The sequence below is a fragment of the Gracilinanus agilis genome, chromosome 1 (genome assembly GCF_016433145.1).
Source record: "Gracilinanus agilis isolate LMUSP501 chromosome 1, AgileGrace, whole genome shotgun sequence".
Taxonomy (NCBI): domain Eukaryota; kingdom Metazoa; phylum Chordata; class Mammalia; order Didelphimorphia; family Didelphidae; genus Gracilinanus; species Gracilinanus agilis.
Window position 1 is genome coordinate 708,576,869 of NC_058130.1, and position 19,783 is coordinate 708,596,651.

The 19,783-nt window shown below is 43.3% G+C and overlaps 1 protein-coding gene across 2 annotated transcripts; it reads right to left on the reverse strand.

Annotated features, from left to right (window-relative positions):
* Positions 1-684: 684 nt before the first annotated feature.
* Positions 685-11,260, reverse strand: AP1M2 (adaptor related protein complex 1 subunit mu 2). 2 transcript variants are annotated; one of them, XM_044658397.1, is made up of 12 exons: positions 11,082-11,260; positions 10,469-10,625; positions 9,073-9,140; positions 8,829-8,959; positions 7,045-7,192; positions 6,673-6,799; positions 5,601-5,743; positions 5,421-5,492; positions 4,187-4,345; positions 3,587-3,712; positions 1,646-1,721; positions 685-1,378 (listed from the first exon to the last, which is right to left on the reverse strand). In XM_044658397.1, the coding sequence occupies exons 1-12, from the start codon at positions 11,121-11,123 to the stop codon at positions 1,356-1,358; spliced, it is 1,272 nt and encodes a 423-aa protein (XP_044514332.1). In that variant the 5' UTR covers positions 11,124-11,260; the 3' UTR covers positions 685-1,355. The 2 variants fall into 2 exon arrangements, with proteins under 2 accessions (XP_044514332.1, XP_044514331.1); XM_044658396.1 differs by having other exon boundaries at positions 5,601-5,749.
* Between the last annotated feature and the right edge of the window lie 8,523 nt (positions 11,261-19,783).

Here is a 19,783-nt window from a genome sequence, read left to right on the forward strand (position 1 = left end):
CTTTGCCCGGCTCCCGACCCTGCGAGGCCCCGCCTTATTCTCCGGTCGGGCCAATAATGACGCGTCTCTGGGGCGCCTACGCAAGCAGAGGCCCGCAGCGTCGTTTCTGATTGGCCAGCAGGCGGCGACCGGCAGGGCACCCGTAATGGCGGGGTTTTCAGTTTCAAATGTCTGTGGCAGGCGGGAAAGAGGCGCCCGGAATAACTGACCGAGGGAGCAGGACCTGGGTCGGGGTCAGAGCCGATCCGCTTCCCGCCCTAAGAATGGTTCAATGCCCGGGATCCAGACTTCAAGGAGCATCACCCCTCATTCTAACACATGTAACCAGGATCGTACCCCTTCCCCACCGTCCACTATCCTCGAATTCAGGACCTTTTCCCAATTCTGCTGCTCCTTGTAGAAAGATGGCGATGCAGGACTCTTCCTCCTGCCCCAACAATATCCACGCTAAAGAGCCGGCCATTCACCCTCACATACAATGCCACCAGAACGTGGAACCCCTCCCTCTAAGATCCTTACATAGGCCCTCTACTCAGGACCATCCCCACCTCAATAGACCCAAGTTCTATCAGGGATTATGGCATCCTTGTTTCCTCTTCTCAGATCGCCCCCAGGACTCTGCAACCGTCTTTCCCTCCCTCCCCTCTCTCCAAATATGAAGCAAAATCAGACGGCTCACAGCAGTAGGTTAGTCAGGTCTCAGCTTTCTTTAATCTTAAATCCTAAAGCTAGAAGAAAGGGAAATAGAAGCTCAGGCAAGGCATGGCTGAACCCACTCTCAGAATACAGAAGGGTAGAAGATGCAAAGGGACCAAGGCAAAGCTGGCTTTTCTGACAAGGCACTGAGGCAGTGGGAAGAGAGGGTGGGGGCAAATCAATTCCCCCACCTTTACTTCATATAAAAACAGGAAGGAAAAACCTCTAGTGAGATCCTTGACCTCTCTCCCTTCCCACCTGAGATAGAGTCAGGAGAAAATCCCACCTGAGATAGTGAGGAGAAGGGGCTCCAGCTATTTAAGGCTTGGACCCCCAGATCAGGAATGAGGACTATGAAGGGGCTGAGACTCAAAGACTGTGGCCATGAATGCCCACCCCCCATCCCCCAAATACAGACAAGGCAGACTTTATAAACAGGGACCATGGTGGCCCCTCAAACATGGAAGGGCAAAAACTGCCCCCTAAACACAAAAACAGGGTTGCCTCTATTCACAGACACAAATGAGATGCTTCTCAAACATATATAAGAACAAGGGCTATTCATTCTCACAAACACATACACACTTTAAAAAATCTTTGGGTGGGAGTGTCCACAGGGTAAGGTGCTGGCCTCCACTGCTCCAACATCTACTTCTTTTCTAGCTGGTTCGAAGCTGATAATCTACAAAGAAAGGGGACAATTGCCTTAGAATGGAGATTAGGAGTAAGGAGGGAATAGCTCCTTTCCTCCTTCTGAGCCTCTTTTCCCTGCCCCCTTACCCCCCTCCCCAATACCCTTAGTCTATGAAGACAGGGAAAATAGTATTGGGCTCTAGGGAGAGAAGCCTAGACCTACCCAGAGGCCTCATCTATGCTTACCAATCTCATACCCCTATTGCCCCTAGTCTGTGTTGCCATCTTTGCTACCCATACCCTAGTACCCTCTTACCCCCACTCTGGGTGATATATCGAACCCAAGGAAGAGCTTGGTACCCACTCTTCTCAATGATCTTCATGTACCGGACCTATAAGATATCAGGAAAAATTGTTTCAGTTGGCATAACTATTTCTCCAGCCACATCTACCCAATCACACATGGATTCCTGCCTCCATTATTTCTCCCCTCCAATCCACGACCAGAATAATCTTTCACATAACTCCATTATGTCATCCTTTTGCTCCAAAATTTTTGGTTGCATCCTCTTCCTTAATGATCAGTTCCAAACTCCTTTGCTTGACAGGTAATACCTTCAGCAATCTGATACCACTCTCCCTCTTATTCAGGTGTCCCTCATCTTACTCCATCCATTCTATACTTGAGCCAAAGTAGACCATACTCTGCCTTCTGACAACAAATTGTGCCTTCCTACTTCCTTGCCTTTATTCACAATGTTCTCTGCACCAACAATTAAATTTCTACCCATTTTGTAATTCCCAGCTCAATGGCCAACTCTACCAGGAAATTTTCCTTGATCTCCTTGATCAATTCTTTCTCTCTCCCACAAAATCACAAAATAATAGAGCTGGAAGAGAGAGACCATGTCCAGAGGTTGGCAATCTGAGGTCCATAAACTTTTTTTTTTTTAAATAAATTTTTAATAATGATTTTAATAGAATTTTTTCCTTTGTCCGCTAGGTGGCACCATAGTGCACAGAGCACTGGGCCTGGAGTCCCTGAGTTCAAATTAAGTCTTACACACTTCATAGTTGTGTGATCCTGAGCAAGTCACTTAGACTTCATTAGCCTTAGTTTTCTCATCTATCAAAATGAGATAATACTAGCACTTAGCTCCCAAAGCTGTTGTGTAGATCAAATGAGATAATATTTGTTAAGCACTTTGCAAATGTTTAGGAGCTACATAAATACTATTATTTTTATTCCTTTGTAATCCTATGGATTTATTTTTATTCATTATTTTTTTAATAATTTAAAACCTTTATCTGAAGGGGTAAAAAAAGAACCCTTACCTTTTGTCTTAGTATTAATTCTAAGACTGAAGAGTGTCAAGGGCTAGCAATTAGGGTTAAGTGATTTACCCAGGATCACACTGCTAGGAAGTATCTGAGGCCAAATTTGAACCCAGGTCCTCCTACCGCCAGCCCTGGTGTTCTATCCACTGTGCTACCTAGCTCCCCCAATTTTATGAATTTTAAACCATTATGAAAAGAGGTCAGTAAGCTTCATCAGATTGACTAGAAGGTCCATAACACAAAAAGGGTTAAGAACCCTTGATCCAACTCCTTCATTTCACAGATGAAGTAACTAAGGTACAAAAATAAAAGCAATATAAGCAAAGTCACATGTAGGAAGTAAGACATAGAGCCAAGACTAGAACCAGGGCGCAGTGTTCCTTCCAGTATCCTATACCCATGTAGTACTATTTGCACCTCTCAATGCACTTAAAACAAGTAACTCTTGTCTGATTCTTCATGATCACGTTCAGGGTTTTCTTGGCAAAGATACTGGACTGGTTTGACATTTTCTTCTCTAGCCCATTTTACATATGAGGAAACCAAGACAAACAGGGTGAAGTGACTTGCCCAGGATCACAGAGTGTCTGAGGCCAGATTTCAGCTCGGGGAGATGAATCTTCCCGATTCCAGTCAAGCTGATCTATCCACTTCACCACCTAATAGCCCCTAGTAATACTGTATGTCAGAATTATTTGTGTTTTATTCCCCTACTCAAGTGGAAGCAGAGTGAAAACAGGGATCTACATTTTATACACCCCCCCAAACCCCACCTTAGTACCTAGTATAGTGCACTGTATATGTGTGTGTGTGTGTGTGTGTGTGTGTGTAACGGATGAATGAATGAAGGGAATCTGGTAAAATCACTCCCCAGGGGGCATCTTTCCCTCTTCCTCTTCCCCAAACTTCCCCCTTTTACCTGGATCCCAGAGACAGTAAAATAAGGAATCTCAAATTTGACAGAGATGGGAGGCCGGCCCTCTACTTCCTCTTTCTCCACGCTGGGCAAGCCAAAGTGTGCTCTCATTAGGTATTCTTTTCCTCCCTGCAAGGTCAGATGGATGGTGAGGAAGGTAGGCAAGCAAAAAGGCAGAAGGAATGGACAGATTGGGCCCTCGGGTATCCCTCCTGGGACACTGAATAGAACACAGGATTTAGCACTGAACCAGACCCCAAAAGAGCTTCAATCTAATCCCTTCATTGGAAGAAGTCGAAAATGGTCCCAGAGTATATATTAGGGGGCTTGCTCAAGGTCACACAGATAGAAAGGAACAGAAATGGAATTTCTACCCAAGTCCTCTCCTAACACCAAACCCTAAACTCTTGTCACTTTGCTCGGCCGAATGAGCCCCAGGAGGTTCATTTCAAACATGCTCATACCTCTCCCCTCCTTAGGATCCAGCCCCTTCCCACTGCTCCAACCTAACCAAGCAGGCCCCTTCGATTGTTCCCTGGACCCCAGTTGCACCCCTCCCACTGTCCGCTGATCCCACCCACCACCTGCTCCTCCATCTCTCACAGGAAAGGACTTGATGTTCCAGATAACCACATTTTTCTCAGGCAGGTACTTGGCGCTGCCCACACTGGTTTTGAATCGGGGGGAATCTGCATCACTGGGCACTGGGACTGCGATCTCCACACTGTTGGCCACTGACTGCTTCTTAAACTGGCCTTTAGCCTGTCGGATATGGAGAGAGAAGCCAAGACTCATCAGACTTGGATGTTCCCCTTGGTTTCTACATTCTTTTTCTATGCTGGTCATCTCTCCCATCTTCCCAGTCCCACTACCCCTCCTCTACACTACTCCAGCCTAACTGGAATTTATAAAGTTCCTTAAGGTTTGCAAAGCCCCGTCTTTGCAACTTTGCTCCCTGCCTCTCTCAGCCCTCCCCCAAGCCAAACTCAAGTTGTCCTTCAGGATCCAGCTCAAGCCCAACACTCTCCATGGAACCTTCTCTTACAAAATCCCAGGACTGAAAAAACTCTAAGCATGAATCTCCTCTATGACTTTCTTAATAAGTCAAGTCCCCATGTGAAGACCTCTAGCAATAAGGAATCTGCTACCTCCTTAAGAGTCTATTCTACTTTTGGAGAGCTCTCACTGCAAGAGGTTTTCCTCATGTGGAGCTCCAGCATGATTCACTGCAACATCCATTCATTCTCCTCATACTGCTCTCAAAGACGGAGCAGAGAATGTCAACCCTTCTTCCCCTAGATAGCTCTTTAGATACTTGGAGCTAACTTTCTCACTGTTCTCTCCCATTCTCTGTGTCTCATTCTTCACCAAGTGAATATCCTCTAGTTCCTGTATGATATCTTCAGCCCCTCGCCATCTAGGTTAACCTCTTCTGGATTTGCTCCACTTTTGTATTTCTTAAAATCCATTTACTTCTGAATGTCACAAGCTTCAGATGTGGCCTGAACAGAGCAGAGGAGAGTGGGAGTAACACCTCTCACATATGGAACCTTTTTGAACGTAGCTTAAATTTGGCTTTACCTTTTTTTGGCCTGCCATGACACACTGTCAACTCAATAAGCTGTAGTTCACCAATGTGTCTTTCTTTTTCACAACTTAAACATTCTTCCACATGTTGATTTTTTTGGACCAACTGCAGGATTTCACATTGATTCCTGGTCTGTTTCATCTTATCACATATAGCCTATCATAGCCTGGAGAGCTCTTTATGAATCATACTCCAAACACCTTAGCCAGGGACAGAAGATGAGCAGGGAAATTCCCAGGCCCTACTTACCTTAACCATAATTTCTACCCGGCTGTGTGAAAACTTTTCAATGACAGACTCAATCCAGATTAGTGGTTTTACCTGTGGGAGAAAAAGTCACAGAGGTTCAACCACAGGATATAGGATCAGGTAGCACCCCAAAAAAACATTAGGACTAGAGCCAGAGCCTACATCAATAGGGAGACCCACCTGGGTATTGAGCCGATAAGACATAAGTTCAAAGTCACCATCAGGTGGGATGAAGGAGATGGTTCGATCATTGTCAAATCTAGAGAGTCGTACACACTGATGGAACTTAACATCTTCCAATTCGACAGACTTGTTTTTATTGCCTGAAACTCAGAGAAGAGGGAACTGTTGTTTTAATTGGAACATACTATCTGGACCTGGTCCTTACTAGACCTAGGACTTACTCAGGTAGACCTCCAATCTGATCCAAATGAACTTTGACAAGTTACTTTACTTATCAGAGCCTCAGTTTCCCTGTCTATAAAATGAGGGAGTTGGACTAGATCAGAGCTTCTTAATCTTTTTTGTGTCATGGACCTCTTTGGCAGTCTGGGGAAAGCTATGAACTCTTCAAAATAATGTTTTTAGATGCATAAAACAAAACACATAGGTCTACAAGGAAACCAATTATAGTATAATAATATTACCATTATTAATATTATTTAAAATTTTTTTAAACAGATTTATAGACCCCAAGTTAAGAATTCCTGAACTAGATGATCTAAGGTTCCAGCTTCATTTTCAATGATACAATAAACTGAGAGATTCTCTAGTCTAAATTCTTTACAGGTGAAAAAATAGAAATTTTTTCAGAAAAGAAATGATTTACCCAGGTTCACATGACTAGTAGAACACCTAGGACTTACTTAGGTAGACCTTCTGACTCTAAGTCCAATAACTCTCTACCACACCACTTTGATTCCTTCACTCCCCTCCATCACTCTAATACCCCATATTGTCCCAAAAGCTGATATTCCCTGTCAGAGCATCCCAACATTCTATGGGGTCACCCCTCCAAGGTTATTGAAACCCAATTTCTCACAGTAACTCCAAATCGGACCACTTCCATTTCCTCCAATCCCATTTTCTGGACCTCTCAAATCATGGTAGCCATTCTAGTGAAAGAAAATCTTTGGCTGGTGGAGGGCTGCTGAAGGGATGTTTATGATGCCCCTCTCAATCTCTCCCTCACCCCTCCAAAGACTGACCAGGACCTAATCCCCAGGGAGGACCCCAGACCCCAGAAACTTACGGCCAGTGAGTTCAAAAAGTACCCGGTCATTGAGTCCCAATCTCAGCTCTGGCATGCCAGACAAGAATACCTTCAGCTTAATGGTGCCCACAATCTCACTCAGCAGCACACTCCCATTGGCATTGACCTGAACCAATGTGGGATTAGGTATCAGCAGGATATGGCAAAGGGTGGGAGGGGGTGAGGGCAGATCCCAATTCTCCCAGTTCCTTTCCCTTAACAGCAATTGCCACAGATGCTAAGTACCACCTTACCCCCCCTTCTACCCACTAGCAGTTCCTGACCCCTAGCAAGTCTTGGACTCTGATTGGTGGTCATTCTAATTCCCATCACTCCTACCCCCCCACTCATAGTAGTCTCCCAGGGGCTTACCAGTAGGTTGACAGACTCAATCACATCAATGAAAACCTCATTCTTCTTATATTTGATACCCTCTGAACGCCAAGACACAGCATTGGTAACTGTTGGGGGCACCCGGGACTTGCCTGTCTCTAATTTGTTGCCCTGTTGGGTGATATACCTGAAGGAAGAAAGGGAAAGGGTCCATGATCTTACCTCCCATCTGAAAAGGCAGAACCCTCCTGGGGTAAGAATTAATATGAAAACAAGTAATATCACTGAATCATAGATTTAGAGCTAGAAGGGATCTTAATGGTTATCTAGTCCAACCCCATCATTTTATTGATGAGGAAACTAAGCCCAAAGGGGTTAAGTGCATTGTATCCCCAGCACCTAAGACAGTGCCTGACAAATACAATGATAGTGACTAGCATTTATCCTGGCATTTTAAAGTTTGTAAAGCATTTAAGAAATGCCTCATTTGATCCTCCCAATAATCCTGGGAGGTAGGTGCTATTATTATGATCACCTTTTTACAGATAGGGAAACTGAGGTAGAAAAAGTAACTTACCCAGGATCATATGGCTAAGTAGCTGGGGCTACATTTGAACTCAAGACTTCCTGACTCCAGGACCTGCACTTTATCCACTATGTTACCTAGCAACTGCCTTATAGTGGGCATTTAATATTAGTGATTACTTGCCCAAAGTCATAGATGTACCAAATAGAAGAGCTGGGATTTGAAGGAAGGCCTCAGACTCTAAACTCAATATTTTAAAATTTCTCTACCACACCACATCCCAGGATTATGAGCACTTTATAGTATAAAGTAGTTTTCTTTTTTCCCATACTAACCCTGTGGGAGGTGGGTAGTAAAAAATTTTATTATCCCCATTTTGAAGATGAATCAACAACCTCAGAGAAGGGAAGTGATTCAGTCAAGGTCAAATGGCTGACAAAAGACAATAAACAAAGTGAGAACTCAAATGCAAGCCCACTGATTCCAATTTCAGGGTGTTTGATCCCATTAAGTTGCCTCTCTATTTCCCAGAGGATAGGATCATAGATCTAGGGTTGGAAGGGATCTTAGCAATCAGCCCATTTTAGAGATGAGGAAACCAAGGCTCAGCGATGTTAAATACCTTGTTCAAATTCACCCAGGGAGTAGGCAGTAAAGCCAGAAACACCTCTCTGGGCCCTAATTTCCCTATGCAAAATGAGAAACGAGAAGGAGAAAATTACGAATTCTAAGGGCCCTTCCACTTTTGATGTGTTTTGGCTCTAGGATTAGCCTCCTTTGTGCTGGAAGAAAGATTAAGGGCCTAGGTTAAAATCTGGATTCAGATACCCTCTAGCTGTGTGATCTTGGGCAAGTCACTTAACCTGATTGTCTAGCTATTGTTGCTCCTCTGTCTTAGAGTTGATATTAAGACTGAAGGTAGGGTTTGAGGAAGGAAGGAAGGAAGGAAGGAAGGAAGGAAGGAAGGAAGGAAGTTAGGAACAGGGGTATAGAGGGGTCCTGTGAGCTTTCTCCAGAGTCCTGGGGAAATAACAATTATAGGGGCAGCTGGATAACTCAGTGGATTGAGAGTCAGGCCCAGAGACGGGAGGTCCTAGGCTCAAATCTGACCTCAGACACTTCCCAGCTGTGTGACCCTGGGCAAGTCACTTGACCCCCATTGCCCACCCTTACCATTCTTCCACCCAGGAGCCAGTACACAGAAGTTAAGGGTTTAAAAAAAAACCAATTATATGTGGAGCCCCTGGGACCTGATGGACCCTAAGGATGCTGCTGCCCCCACCCCAGTCCCACTTACTCCTGGAGAATTTTGCTGTCTGTTGTTTGTGGAAAGCCAAAATCCATGAGTTCATCCAATAGCTCATAGACAATGACGAAATTGTCCCGGATGCTCTCTTCCTCTAGCTCCTTGAAATACTCAGAGAATACCTAGTGAATAAGGGAAGCAGGTAGGATTAGGAGAGGGTTGGATGATCAGTACCCTTCCTCCTGATAGGTTTATCAGGAAGTCAGGGGTTAGAAAATGGAGCTGGGGCTCTCACCTCAACAGCCTTGTAGAGGAAGGAGTACACCAGGGAGGCATTGGCATTCTTGAGGGTAGTGGCCACCACTGTTACCAATCTGGGGTCAAGGAAAAGGCACCAATATGGTAGGGTGGGGAAGTGAAAGAGGAAAACAGCCCTTCCACCCCATTTTCTTCCTGCTAATCAGAAGCCCTCCAAATAGGGTCCCTGCCATATAGATCATAGTCAATGTTAGCCCTTGACTTGCCTTGTGACATGGGGCACTTGACTCTCTTTGGATCCCCATTTCCCTCACAGTTCCAGCCCACTGGGGACAGGTGAAGTCCATTCAGGCTCATGTTTGGGGGAGTGTGGCTTAGTGGAAAAAGCACTGGGGATTGGAAGTAATCAGAGGGCTTGGATCTGAATAATCTGCAGCTGACTACTATGGCGACCCTCCTGGAGCCTCAGAAAAGCTTCTCTATGAAACTGAGGGGATTGACTAGAGCCAGTGGCTCCCAAACTTTTTTGGCCTACCGCCCCTTTTCCAGAAAAAATATTACTTAGCCCTCTGGAAATTAATTTTTTAAATTTTAATAGCAATTAATAGGAAAGATAAATGCACTTGTGGCCATCACTGCTTCCCTGGATGACTGCAGTACCCACCAGGGGGCGGTGGTGCCCACTTTGGGAATCATTGGTCTAGACAATCTCAAAGGCTCCTTCTATTCTAAATCCTAGAAGCAGAGACCAAGGGCTCTTTGGAAAGTGGGGAAGGAAAAAAAGGTTTGGTGCAATGAAAAGAACATTGGATTTGGAATCCATTGCCTTGTTTCTTATCCCACTAGTGTGGGGACACCAAAACTTTTGTGTGACTCTGGCTAGGTCACTTCATCCCTTGGAGCCTTGTTTCCTTATCTGTAAAATGTAGAAATGAGGGTGATCTTATCTCTCCTGCTCTCCTCCCAGGGCTATTATTATAAACATACAATGAAAAAAACATGTGGAAAATAATTTGTAACCATAAAAAAGGGCCTGAAGAGGCAACTAGGTAGTGCACTAGTCAGGAGGACCTGCATTCAAGTTTGGCCTCAGATACTTCTTAGCTGTGTGACTGGGCAAGTCACTTAACTCTGATTGCCTAATCCTTACCGGGCTTCTGTCTTTGAAATTGATACTGAGAGAGAAGGCAAGAGTTGTTTTTTTGTTTATGTTTTCAGTTTTTTTTTTTAAAGGGAGGTGTTCTGAAGACACCAGATCAATGGTTCTAGGTCTGAGCTAAAGAGTCAGGAAGGCTGGGCAGACAAGGACCCGATTCACCTTTCCAAAGCCAGGAAACATGGAATCAGGCCCAAGTGGCTGTGGACAAGGCTTTAGAAACTAGGGGCAGCTCCACCTCCCTTTCCCCGCAAGGGCCTGGCAGTCGGAAGGATGCAGTAAAGGTTGCTATATTTGATCCACAGGAAGTGCACCCTGCCATGGGTCAGCAGTGGGGTCAGGGCTCCCTCTTCTTCCTTCTGCATCAGCAGGGGCATGAAGTGGTCAATCTCTGCCATGCTCACATCTCCCTTGTAGTTCCGGCAGATCAGGGGCTGGTCAGGGGGAGAGAAGTTGGGTGAGGTTCCTCCCCAATCCTAGCCACACCCCCTTCTCCTGCGCAGGTTCTGCACTTTCACCCCAACCTGGGGAGCCGGACTACCTGGTCACCTGGGTTGCGGGGAGGGGAAGGAGGGACCCTCTCTAGGGAAAAGTGCTGGAGTGAGGAAGGGCCCCCTCACAGAGATGTCTCTTTTCTTCTTCCCTCTTTCTTTCAGGCGAGCCTGTTTAACTGCTGGACATCTGGAACAACGATGGGGCCCGAGGACATCTAGGACCTTTCCTCCAGCCAGATGAGGGGACTCTGGGCCCCGCAGGGAGTCCTGGCTCCTAGCTCGGGGCCTAAAGCCCAGCAGAAGTGAACCTGCCTGGGGGCTGTCTCCTCCCCCACCCCCACCCCCACCCCCACGGATTCTCCCACCCCAACACCTGAGAAAGCAGCCCTTTCTCACCTTCCCCTTCATGTCCAGAATGAAGACCGCAGAGGCAGACATGGCGGGAGCTGGGTCTGGGCAGAGCAGGGGCCTTGCTTGGGGCACAGGGGAGGAAACCTTCGGCGCTTCCTCCTTCCTGCAAAAGCAGCGTCACCTCATCCAGGTAGGCGCCCTGGTCCAGGTGAGTGGCTCTTAAAGGGGAGGTGACCCAGGTGAGCAACTTCCTCTGCCGACAGAAATGCTCCTCCTGCCGGGGCGGAGTTAGGGAGGGATCCCAGGTTTAAAGGATTTAGAGCGGGACGGAACTTCCAGCTTTTTCTCTCTTTATCGGGGAATAGATACTCTGAGAGCGGGAAGTGACCCTTCCAAGGCCACCCAGTAGCTGAGCTGGCCTTGGAACTTTGGTCTGCTCAGAGTCTGACACTTTCCAAGAAGCAATTATTGCCCCGCCCCTCCCCCCAAAAGGCATAAAGGATATACGAGAAATAAATGTTCTCCCGGAAAAACTGCTAGTGCTAGGGTCAACTTCTGGACAGACACTTTGCCGCCTGGGTGTCCCTGGGGTGTCGGGAGAAAGAGAGGAGGAAGGCATGTTGGGTGGATGCCCTCAGGTGAACTTTGGGGAAAGATGTGGGTGAGAACAGGCTAGAATGGGCAGGCATGAATAGACTAGGATGCCATCATGGAAGAGAACATCCAAATAGGGATAACATTGATCCATTGGAGTTTGGGATCATGTCTAAGCCTATTTCAGTTTTCACTTCCCAAAAAGTAAGAAGAATCCCTCTCCTCTTCCCCACCCCCACCCCATGGCCCTTACTGTCTTCTATTTCTTTGAGATCCTCATTGGGACCCAGGATGCATAGCTTGATTAATTTTGGGGAGGAAAAGAATAAGTCAGTTAGTAGAAATCCCTTTGAAGAGACTATGTCATAGGTCTTTCCATTCCTGGGTCCCCCAGATCCAAGGTAATAGATTGAGTTGTCCAGCCTAAACTACGGTTTTGGCTTCCTCTGGGAGTGTGCTGGACAGTCCATAGAAAGAAAGGGGTCACAGCCCTCAGTTCAATAAGTCCTATCCCTCCTCAGTAGCTAGATTTCTCACCTGGACTTCTGGGGGGTTGAGGGTTGAGTAATTATCCACCCAGATCTCCAGTGTCTTGTGTGTCTGTGTATGTGAATACATACTGCTATTTTAACATTTCCTACCACCTTTATTTCTTTCCCCTTTTCACATTTTAAATTATTTATTACAAACAACATTTTGTGTCAATATAATTAAAAATACTTTGCAATTATTCATAGATAAAGAAATTTTGTATGGGGGAGGATATCTGGAGATTTCTATATCTCTACTGTTCATTGACAGAAGAAATTTGTTTCTGGAAAGTAGATATTTTTCAAAAATTTTAGTTCAACAATTTTTAAAAAATGTCTTATTGATGTTTCCCTTTTTCCAAATCTGTGACTGCCTACCAACTCATCTCCCCTAAGTAGAAGCCTTCCCTCATAACAAATATATAGTCAAACATCCAACAAAATATGGCAAGATACAGACCATGCTTAAGAAAGCACATTTGGGCAAATCACATTTCTCCCACTGCCTAGCCCTTACCATTTTTCTGCCTTGGAACCAATACATAGTATTAATTCTAAGGTAGAAGGCAAGGGTTTAAAAAAAGGGGGGGGGGGAAGAAAGCACATTTGATTCCGTTGCCTGATCTAATACTTCCTATTTTTTCTGTTCTCTGAACTTCTTTCAACAACAACAAAATGTATTGTGAACCCTTGGGACAATTTAATAAACTACTCATAATATTATGATTAAGGCATCACTAAAAGAATTTTTCATTCGAACCCCCTTGGAAGAGTGGTAGTAGGGAATAAGTATTTTTTAAGAATCTATTATGTGAGGCAGCTAGGTGGTTCAGTGGAGAGAGAGCCAGGCTTGGAGTTGAGAGTACCTGGCCTCACATACTTCTTAGCTGTATAACCCTGAGAAAGTCATTTAAACCCAATTGTCTAGTACTTACCTCTCTTCTGCCTTGGAACTAATACTTAGTATCAATTCTTAAACAGAAGATAAGGACTAAAACAACAACAAAAAAACCCTATTATGTGACAGATAGGGAATCATCTTGGGCAGCTAGATGGCACAATGCAAAGAGTGTCAGACCCGGAGTCAGGAAGACTTAAGTTCAAATCGAGCCTCAGACACTTACTAGCTATGTGACTCCGAGCAAATCACTTAACCCTGTTTGCCTCAGTTTCCTCATCTGTAAAGTGAGCTGTAGAAAGAAATAACCAATCACTTTAATATCTTTGCCATGAAAATCCAAATGGGATCATGTAGAGTCCGACATGGCTAAAAATGACTAAACAATAACTATGTGCCACTGTGCTAAGCGCTTTAACAAATATTCTCTTTTAATCTTCACATTAAGCCTGGAAGGTAAGTGCTATTATAATCCCCATTTTGCAGTTGGGGAAATTGAGGCAGAAGTAAATGACTTGCCCAAAGTCCCATCCCACAGCCAATAAGTTCCTGAGGCCAGATTTGAATCAGGAGATTCCAGGCCCAGAACTCTATCCATTATCTGGCTGGCTTCCCTTGGACTATTCTTTCAAATCCTTAAGGGTATTTGGAGCCATTACGTGGAAACCAGTGCTCTATTCCATCAGCTCTCTGCTCCAAGATGAAAGATATGCTTAATCATTCACCTCCTGAAGTTATATTAGGTCTCTGCTTCATTCCCAGTTCTGGGTTCTTTCAGAGATCTTTCCCTTCACTGCCTTATGGCCACAGAATAAATTGTTCTTCTGATTCTATACTCTCTGTACCAGTTCATGCAATTCTCCAAATTTCTCTGAATTTCTTCTGTACCTTCTTCTTTCCTTCCTCCCTTCCTCCCTGCCTTCTCCCCTCTCTGCCTGCCTTCTCCCCTCTCTGCCTGCCTCCTTCCCTCCCTCCCTGTCTTCCTTCCTTCCTTCTTTCCTCCTTCCTTCCTTTCTTCCTTCCGTTTTAGTATCAGTTCTAAGACAGAAGAGCAGTAAGAACTAGGCAACTGGAGTGAAGTGGCTTGCCTAGGGTTATACAGTTAGGAAGTGTCCAAGACTGATTTGAACCCAGGTCTTCCTAATTCCAGACTTGGTACTCTATCCACTGTGCTACCTAGCTGCCCCCACCCCCCCATTTCGTCTTTTTATGGTGCAATCAAACTCTACTGTAATCACCTTCACTTCCCCAAATATAGCTTTTATTCCCTCTTATCTCAAGAGCCAGCTTCTGAATACCACTTTACTGTGTTACTGTGGAGTCTCCACCCCCAATTCTGAGGCAAAAGTTTATTGCATTCCCAACCCCCAAACCACCCAGTTTGCTGAAAGAGCTGAGGAGGGTGATTGATGATGTGTTGACAGTGGATAACTTCTCTGCTGGAGGTAGGGTGAGGAAATTTTGTGGAAGGCCACACAGTGCCAGAATCTCTGGAGTGCTCCCAAAAGCAACCAGCAAGGCAAGATAAAGAGAAAGGCCCCTGCTCTGGGACTCAGGAGTCCCACTTCTTGGCTCTGAAGCCTTGGGGAAGTTACCTCCCTTCTCTGATCCCCAAATCATTGTGTGTTGGCTATCTCACAGGGCCTCTGTGAGAAAAACGCTCTGTAAATCTTCATGTGCTACAGGAAAATATTTTGATGGATCCTGATCTCATGGATGTAGCTGAATCCTTCTCCTATGTGATTCTCCTATATCTTTTCATATATCTTTCATAGAAGATCTACCCAATGCATTAGAGGCCTTCCTCTGGGACTTCTAATAACATCTGAGTTATATAGGCTTCAGGATTTAAAAAGGACTTCACATATTTTATTGCATTAGGTCTTATTTTTTTTTCTTCTAATCTTTACCTTCTGTCTTAGTATCAATTCTAGGACAGAAGAGTGGCAAGGACTAGGTAAATAGGGTTAAGTGACTTGCTCAGGGTCACATAGCTAGGAAGTGTCTGAGACCATCTTACTTTCTGCCTTCCTTCTTTCCTTCCTTCTTTCCTTCCTTCTTTCCTTCCTTCCTTCCTTCTTTCTTTCCTTCCTTCCTTCCTTCCTTCCTTCCTTCCTTCCTTTCTCTCTCTCTCTCTCTTTCTCTCTTTCTCTTTCTCTTTCTTTCTGTCTTCCCTCCAGACTCTATCCACTGTGCTACCTAGTGCCACAAGCCATTGAACTTCTACACTCCTTAAGTTAGCTCTCTAGGACTTATCTCCAAAGTTATAGATTAGTCAATAGTCAAAATATATTAATTAAGTTATCTGCATATTGTATGTCCAGTTGTCCTTCAGTTGTGTCTGACTCTTTGCAACCCCATTTAAGAGTTTCCTTGGCAAAGACACTAGAGGAAACTGAGACCGACAGATTTATAGTTAAGTGACTTACCCAGGGTCACCCAACTAGTAAGTATTGTAGGCCAGATTTGAACTTAGGAAGATGAGTCTTCTTAAATCTAGGACTTTTGTCCTGCCACTGGACTTTGATGACTCTGGAAGAGAGAATGAGCCTGAGAACTTTGTGGAACTGCCTCATGTAAATTCAATTCATGCACAAGTCAAGACATCACCTCTTGATGTCACTGGTCCTCATCAAAAACAAAGGCTGAACAACAACCTCAAGGAAGTCATGGATAATAATAATAAAAAAAAAAGTCCCTATATACTCCAACATCCTGGGGTGGATAGAGAACATTTGTGAGCACCTATTTATTATGTGCCAGGCATTGTGCTAAGCCCTTACATTACAAGTATTATCTTACTGAATCCTCACAACCCTGTGAGGCAGGTGCTAGCTATTATTATCCCCATTTTACAGAAAATGAGGTCTCATAGTAAGGATTTGAAGCTAGATTTGAGCTTAGGTCTTTCTGATTCAGTGTCTTCGACTCTGTCCTGTCCCTTACCCCTACACATTCAATCAATTACTTATTTTCAAAATATCTCTCGTTTTAATCCCCTCCCCAACACTCTTGAGGCCACTAAGAGAAGTTTAGGGCAGCCCTCCTCCATTATTCTACGTCTCCTAACTAGTCTCTTGGCTTCTAGCCTATTCTTCCCAATCCATTCTCTGGGATACCTAGTTTTCCTAAGCATTACTCTATTAATGTTTTCTTATCTATTATGTGACTTGGCCAAGTTCACACAATAAATTTCTCTTTTTTTAAATTGAAATTCTTATTTTCTGTCTTAGTAATAACTCATATACAGGACAAGTGCTAGGCAATCAGGGTTAAGTGATTTGATCAGGGTCCTCTAGCTAGGTATTGTCTGAGGCCAAGCTTGAACCCAGGATCTCCAGTCTCTAGGCCTGGCATTGTATTCATTGGGCCATGTGGCTACTTCTCTTTGTTTTTAGCACTTTTTTTTCTCTCTTCTATTGTTATTTTTGTTTATTATTACAAATTACATGTAATAACAAATTTCCACAAAAATAGTCTGAGATTATATTATCAAAATTGTCTCCCTCTCTTCTTCCCTCCCCCACTAGTGGAACTGGCAAGCAATTCAGTCTGGGCTATACAATTTGGCAAAACATGTTTCCATATTACCATATTAGCCCGAATGTAGTGTGATGATTTTTCCTCCCAATATGTATCTTTGAAAGTTGTATTTGCACTATATTCAAGTACTTCTAGCTTTGAAGCCATAAGTTGTATATTATGTGCCTCAGCATACGCAAAAAGCATGGCTTTCTCCTGGGGCAGATGGGAAATGCCAACCAAATGCCTCTTTGTTTTGATATTCTGGCAAATATCACCATTAATACTAAAGGCGCCAATTCAGTGTTGATTAAAATTACTGAAAATGAGAAAACTAGAATGACCATGATGCTTACAGGCACAGCTGAAGGGCAAAAACTGACTCCTTACATAATTTAAAAAAAAAAAAAAGGAAATTTACCTTCAGGACTGATCTTTCATGTTCAGGAAAAGGGATGGATGAATGAAGAACTTGTGTTAGATTGGTTGAATATGGTCTGGAGTAGGTGTCCGGGTGTATTACTGTGTCAGAGAGGAATGCTCATACTCAATGTGATGGAAAAGGTGAAGAAGAAAATTGCTGAAATGGGCACAGACCTATAGTTGTTATTCCAGGAGGAATGATGTTGCAATTATAAGTGTTAGATGTAGTAATTAATAAGCCATTCAAAGATCATTTGAGGAAAGACTATCACGAGTGGATATTGGCTGGAAACCATGAATTTACTCCATCGGGAAAAATAAAGAAACCCTTGGTCATTGTATTAGAGAACTGAATCAAAACCACTTGGGACAAAATCTCCACCGAGTCCATTGTGCCTGGATTTAAAAAATGTTGCATGTCAAATAGTATGGATGGTAGTAAAGATGGTGTTTTATGGGAAGAAGAGGGTGACAACGATGACTCGAATGATGTTTCCACTTCAGGAGATGAGGAAATAGAAGAGGAAGGAGAACATGATGAAATACTGGAAGGTAGTATCTCACAAGTATCTGTAAAAGTAATACATATTTAATAAAAATATTGGCATTAAAACTTCTTTAATGTGTTTTCAGGACCTTGAAAAAATTTTGAATATAAAGTGCCTGCATTAGTCACAAGTTAATTTAAAAGAAGAAAATAAAATGGGTGTTTCCTCTTTCTGAGTTAGCCTTCAAAATCCTTGGGATGGCACTATATTCAGGGTTGTATTATATTTGGGCTAATAATCATTTTTATAAGTGGATAATCTTATAAAACCAAAAGCCCCCAATACATATCCAAATAAACAAGTGATAAATTATGTTTTCATCTGCATTTCTACTTCCAACAGTTCTTTCTCTGGAGGTGGATAGCATTCCTTTTCATAAGTTTATCAGAATTGCCTTGGATCATTGCTGAGAGTGACAAAGTCTATCACATTTGATCGTTCCATAATATTTCAGTTACTGTGTATAATGTTCTCCTGGTTCTACTTATTTCACTCTGTATCAGTTCATGTAGGTCTTTCCAACTCTTTCTGAAATTGTCCTGTTCATCATTCCTTATAGTACCACAGTATTCCATCACCATCATATACTACAACTTGCTCAGCCATTCCCCAACTGAGGGATATCCCTTTAGTTTCTAATTCTTTGCCACCAAAAAAAGAGCAACTATAATTATTTTTTTACAAGCAGGTCCTTTCCCATTTTTTTTCCTCTTTGGGATACAGACCTAGTAGTGTATATTACTGGATCAAAGGATATGCATTAAAAAAAAAAAACAACTTTACTTTCCATCTTATAATCAATACTGGGTATTGGTTCCAAAGTAGAAGAGTGGTAAGGGCTAGATAATGAGGGTTAAGTGACTTGCCCAGGGTCACACAGCTAGGAAATATCTGAGGCCAAATTTGAATCTAGGACCTCCTGTCTCCAGGTCTGGCTCTCAATCCACTGAGCTATCCAGTTGCCCCCTGCATTGTTTTATAGTCTATAGTTTTATAACATAATTCCAAGTTTCCATCCAGAATGATTGGATTGGTTCACAACTCTATCAGCAATGCATTAGTGTCCCAGTTTTGCCACATTGCACAGTACATTTCTGAGATGAGACTCTTCCTGTTACCGACTTCTTCACACTATAGCCATGATGCTATGCCATTCCATGGTTTACAGTTGCCACTGAGCTTCACCCAGACATTACAGTAAGATTTTAACAAATGTTTATTGACTGACTCTTAACCAGATAGATATTTTGCGTTGGAGATAGTTTGAGATCATAATGAGTTATGCATAATTCTGCAGATGCAACCTTGCCCATTCTTTTCCTACTTCTTTGTGTCTAACTAACTTCATCTTCAGTGCCGGTCCAGAGCAGATGCACTGATAAGACCTACTCAATGATTGTCCCATATGGGCACACTCATCAGTCTGGGTAATATTAGAAATTGTTATAATTAGAATAATCTTGAAAGACTGATTGTTGGAGGTAACAATATAAGTTTATTGATTACATCAGGTTCATTAATCAAGCCAACATCATATCTGATAAAGTGATATAGGTCTCCATGGCTCTCTCAGGGTCAGACAGTCTAATAAATAGATTTTTAGGAGCTCATTCAACCCCTCCACTGACCATCCAATGACATCTTTAATTGGTGATAACTAATTAAAAAGTGGTCCATCAACCTATCCACTCCTCTCCATCCCCACAAGGAGACAGGTCAGGCAGGCCAGAAAAGAACCCTTGACTTCTTCATTTGTTAACCAAATTCTGTTAAGAAGGAAGGCATTCTTTGAAATTCTCAAGGATGAAGAAAATGTACCAGTAAACCAAGTGATATCTCTGACCCAGATCCCAGACATAGGAATACACAGTCATTCTCCCTAATAAATAGGAATTAATATAGTATATGAAAAATAAATTCTTACACAATAAAGTGGGAACAATATTGGTTAGGTAGAAATAGCATTAGATTGGGGAAGGGAAGGTTACATTCCATGACTTTATTAGTGTAATGTGGATACAGCCTTGGCTCAGGACAAGTGCCCTAATTCTGGGTCTGTTCTGCTCTTTGGGTTCTAGTCTGGTCATACTTCATCCAGAACCTAGGGGTGACTAATCATAGGATCATATATTTAGAGTTGGAAGAGGCTATTTGATTCAATAATTTAAGTTTTACAGATAGGGAAACTATGACCCAAAGAAGTTAGGTTATTCAGAGCCAAGATCACACAAT